This window comes from Gossypium raimondii, chromosome 5, assembly GCF_025698545.1.
Source record: "Gossypium raimondii isolate GPD5lz chromosome 5, ASM2569854v1, whole genome shotgun sequence".
Classification (NCBI taxonomy): domain Eukaryota; kingdom Viridiplantae; phylum Streptophyta; class Magnoliopsida; order Malvales; family Malvaceae; genus Gossypium; species Gossypium raimondii.
In genome coordinates, this window is record NC_068569.1 from 26120716 (window position 1) to 26125659 (window position 4944).

At 34.6% G+C, this 4944-nt stretch overlaps 1 protein-coding gene across 1 annotated transcript; it reads left to right on the top strand.

Annotated features, from left to right (window-relative positions):
* Positions 1 to 612: 612 nt before the first annotated feature.
* Positions 613 to 4263, top strand: LOC105770502 (hypothetical protein). The gene is made up of 5 exons (XM_012591728.2): positions 613 to 959; positions 1528 to 1589; positions 2331 to 2421; positions 2808 to 2904; positions 2989 to 4263. The coding sequence occupies exons 1-5, from the start codon at positions 745 to 747 to the stop codon at positions 3688 to 3690; spliced, it is 1167 nt and encodes a 388-aa protein (XP_012447182.1). The 5' UTR covers positions 613 to 744; the 3' UTR covers positions 3691 to 4263.
* Positions 4264 to 4944: the final 681 nt, after the last annotated feature.

The following is a 4944-nucleotide window of genomic DNA, read 5'->3' on the forward strand; positions in this document are numbered from 1 at the left end:
AGGGTTTTAAAGGATCACACATGGTATTTCATTTTTTATATTATAAGACTATGGTCAAATTTCAGTTTTGGCCCTTATATTATATTAAAACTTGAGGTTTAATCTATATATAAAATAATTTTGTCATAATTTGGTCTATAGCTTTTATAATAGTTAATATTAATGTTGACATCAATTTTTCTTGAGACTATTCCAATAAAAAATTTATTTTATCATGTTCGAACGGGTAATTTTAAAAATTTAAATCTGAAAACTTATTTTATTGTTACATGAGTACGAAGTGAATTTTTAAAGTTAAAATATCCCGTGAATTTAATAAAAGAAATTTAATGATAGTAACAATTGAACTTAAATTTTAAATCCGAAAAGTAGGAGAACTAAATTCTAAATGCATGAAATGTATAAGAATTTAGAGCATATTTTTAATTTTCAAATTTTTATTCTATAATTTAACACAAATAAATAATAAATTTAATGTAAATATTAATAAAAATGGGTTTTACGAAATAAAAAATTTGGGCTTGTTTTGGGTCTCTTTTCTGAGTAAAAATGGGTGGAGGCTCAGCCCATATTATGAAATTTTAAAAAATCCCTAATTTCCTTTTCCTATTTTGTGAAATCAAAATTTCCTCCCCAAATCCCAAACTCTCCGAAGATTTTAATTCCAGAGAGGTCACGTGCTATCACATCCGATTCATCAAACAAGAATCAAAGACAGTAAGAACGAAAGTCACGTGCCTAAAAATGGCGGCCTCTTCGCCCGCCGTGACGAAAAGCATCAGCGAAACAACCACCACCGCTATCAAGTCGACAACGACGACGGCTACAGCTGCTGCTGCTGGGGTAACAGCGACGCCTCTTCCTCCTCCACCGTTTCAGCGTATGGATACTCCGCCTAAGACACAGCGAGGGCTTAATAAACCCAAATGTATTCAGTGTGGCAATGTTGCTCGCTCCAGGTAATCCAAATTCTCTTTTTCTATCTTCATATAATGCTTTAAAAAGAAGAATATGTTTAGTTAGGAGTTCTTTTTGGTGGCAATTGGGATTTAGGTTTATTTCAATTTGGAATTTAGTTCCCCCCCCCCCCCCCAAAAGAACAAATGATTCTAGGAAATATTATCAATTGAAACAGCAAGATCAAAATAGATAGTGCTGTACTGGTCTTGTGCCGTTTTTTTTTTTTGTTTTAGCTTACTTTATTTGTATTTTCCAAGTATTTTAATTTAAAACCTGTATTGACCTCCCTAAGCTAGATGCTTGTTACTTAGGTTGGTTGTCAGTTTTGTTATTTGGATTTTGTTTGGTTAAAAGTTGCAAGTAATAAACTATGTAATCTCCACAAATAACTTATAGTTGATACCTGTCTACCGAATTATTATGTAATTAACTTATGAAGTTGACAGGATTACTTGAATTAGCTGTTTAATTATTATTACCATTTTATTTTGGAAGAGTGTACAACTATCCAATGACTGTTAAAATTTACCCATCAAATCACTCTTGTTTCTCAAATTATTTCTGCAGGTGTCCGTATCGCTCGTGCAAGAGTTGTTGCTCGAAAGCCCAAAATCCATGCCATATTCATGGTATGGACATATTATCAATCAAGAAACTTGAAAAACTAGTTCATTTTTGTTATTGTCAAATCAGGTGTTTTTGGTAACGGGATGATGTCCGATTTTGTGATTACTTATCAAGAAGAAGTCAGAGTTTTAGGGTCTGTGGGTGGTGAATATAAAGTACAAATCATGTTGAAGATGGCTAGAAGGGATGTTATCTTGGAACACATTATAAAGACACGAGGATTCTTCTTGGTAGTCATATGCTATGTTATTGGACTTGAGTGTGAGTGTTGGATACGGGTATATGCCCTACACGGGTATGTTCATTAAGTTTTTCTAAGTATTTAGAGGGTCTTTGAAGGGTCATATTCGCATACCTATGTCCAGAAATGTGTTGGGTGTAAGTGTTGGATATGAGTACTTCTAGCAAATTAAAGAGTCAGAGCAACATAGGTCAGGTCATGTACCTTGAGTGACAAGATTAAACGTTTTAATTTTGTTGGAATGGCCATATCTCCTATTCAAGGCTAGCAATATGATAAGCTTAGGTTTGTACTTTTTTCTAAAAGCATGGTCATATCGTTTCCCCCTTTTACTTGATATGAAGGGGGAAATTTTTGACAACGTAATAAGTTGTCGTTGACTACAAAATGAAACTGCAAATATTTTTGAAGACTTGATAGTTGAGAGGATATATGTATTGTCAAGGAATGAAGCAATGAGCATCATAAGTAACTAACTTTCTAATTTATATTGCAATTTCAGTTTTAAAATCAAATTCAGCTTTTCCAGAGAAGACACCGTCTTCAAGCACTCCGTCATCAGACCAGAAGTCAACTCAGGCTTCTTCTCAAGCGTAAGTATAAGAAATCCACTAACAATATGCATGTAGTTTTCATATTTGATTTGGGCGTAGAAGTCTATGTTGTATCTAGCAATCCAAACTGAAAGAATGGGACAAAATCGGAGAAGCTTATTTCTCTACAAGCAATGTCACTTTCTATGTGAAACAGCCACTGTGAAGAATATAGTTGCCAAACTTTGTTAGGCATGTTTCTTACTTGTTTTTGGTTTCTTGTAAAGTTTTCAGGCCTCCATAGTGTTTTGTTTTTCACTTTTTGAGTTGCTGACTTCATTATTGTCTGCATGAGTTGTTCAGCGCTATCTTTCTGAGCTTTAAACTGATTTTTGAGTTTGTCATTTGACTTGTGGCTGACTCCTCGCATGTTGAATGTTGTTCAGGACTCCCTTAAGGATTCCCTCGTTTCGGCAACTTTCCAATGCTTTTGCACAGTTTGACAATCTGCAGGTCCGCACAAAGAAACACCTGACCAGAAAGGTACAGTACTGTTTACAGTGAACAGATATTCTTGTTCAAGCTTGATATATTACTTTATAAGCCTTAACCTGTGCACTATTTCAGGATGCTGTTGCCTTAAATGAATGGAGGTTTTCCAAGTTGAAGGAATTCAAGGACAGAAATATTGAAATTGAAAACGATGCTTTTGACCGGTACATGCAGAATATTAGTTTACTTGAGGAAGTCTTTTCTACAAAACCTGTGCAAGACGGGTCCGATGAGGATGAAGAGTCTAAGCCTAGCTCCACTTCACAGGAAGACGAGGCCTTGGCAATGACTTCAGGTCTGAAGTTGGCGCTAAGATCGAATCCTGTGAGATCTGATAACACCAGAAAGAGGATACTGCAAATTGTTGATCAGGGAATAAAAAAGCTTCAGAAAAGTGAACCTAACAATGGAGCTACTGATCCAGATGATCAAAATAAACTCGATAATAGGTTGAAGAAGGCAAAACCCTTGTGGGTCGAGAGATCTTCAATGTTAAGTGATATCATGGACAAGTTGAACAAAGCTCGAAATGAAGAGGATATAAAATCTTGTCTAGAGATGAAAGCACAACTTTACAATCAAATCACAATGTCTACTCCAACAGAAATTAAAGATTCCGACACGTTGAACGAGCAGGACATAAAGAACAACAGAACTCCTGGAAAAGTAGCAAATTATCCAATGCCGAAATTGTTCGCATCAATGGAAATTGATCAAGAAACTCTCAACAAAGTTGATGCACATTTCTCTTCCCTGGAGCAGATTGAAGACTTATGACTGTAAGCAGTATATTATTCTCACAACCACAGATTACTAGTCTTAGGTTAACCTGTTAAGTTATGCGATGGTTTGAATTTTCCACCCCTTTTAGACTTAGTAACAGTGGCTTAAATTTAGCCGAGTTAGTTGATGCAGTCATTTTAGAAGGTAACCTTTAGCAGGTCTGGAGTTCTAATTTCAACATCTACAACCCTTTTCTTTATTTTTGAACTGCAGGCTGCGATTTCTTTTGTATAAAAATGCAGTGATGATTTGAATTTTCTGCCCTGTTTTAGGCTTAGTGATAGTGTAAACTAGCTCGGTCGATTCATGTACCGGTCTAGAGTTTGAAGTTGCAGGCTGAAATTTCTACCCGAATTTAATAGGTTTTGAGTTTGAATTTCGATTTCTATAATATTTTTTAGACTGCGGATTGTGATTCTTATGTATAAAAAGAAACAGTGGCTTAAATTTATTGTTGTAATTTAGGCTCTCTTCTCATTTGTGCTTAGTGGAGAAGTTAGTGTTGTTATACTGCAACTACTTTAGTGTAATCAATTTAAATGTAAGATATAATTTTATTTACTTTCATTTCTTTATTCTTCATTTTTATGCTGTTTGGATTTTTATTGCTTGGTTTTTGGATATAATATAATAAAAATAATTAAGATATGATAAAAAAAGAAATACACGAATAAATATTTTAGAATTTGTATAATATGAATTATTAATGTTTTTATTATTATTATAGAAAATAGAAAATACATGCCTAAAAACTAGGAATGTATGGGGATAGAGGCCTCCTCATGCAATGAATTATTAACATCAATCTCGTAATATATTGTTGTGGATCTGTGAGAGAAGAACTAATTGATTTAACTTTTCTATTGCTGCCTTGGCCAAACATTCAGCTACCTTGTTATTCTTTCTCAAAACATATCTAAACTTCACTCTTCACTTTCCAATCCTTAGTGCACCATTCGTGTATTAATTGGACTTTTGCAATGTTACTAATTGATGCGAAACCATTTCCAATAGTGTCTGTTAACATTGAATTACCACAATTAACCTCGACCAAGCCAACTTCAAGCCTTCAACAACCGATCGTGTCTCAATCTAAAATACATCTGACACCCTTGTTATCATAGCAATACTCGTTAACCAATTCCCATTTGAATCTCTCACAGCTCCTCCTATTGCTGCTTTTGTATTGCTCACTGATACCGATCCATCGACATTAATCTTGATCCAGCCTGAATCAAGACGCTATCA

Excerpts from the sequence above, each read along its gene's own strand:
- LOC105770502 (XM_012591728.2), top strand. The coding sequence starts at position 745 with ATGGCGGCCTCTTCGCCCGCCGTGACGAAAAGCATCAGCGAAACAACC. Across the intron at positions 960-1,527 it reads GGCAATGTTGCTCGCTCCAG|GTGTCCGTATCGCTCGTGCA; the intron begins GTAATCCAAATT and ends TTATTTCTGCAG. Across the intron at positions 1,590-2,330 it reads AAATCCATGCCATATTCATG|TTTTAAAATCAAATTCAGCT; the intron begins GTATGGACATAT and ends TTGCAATTTCAG.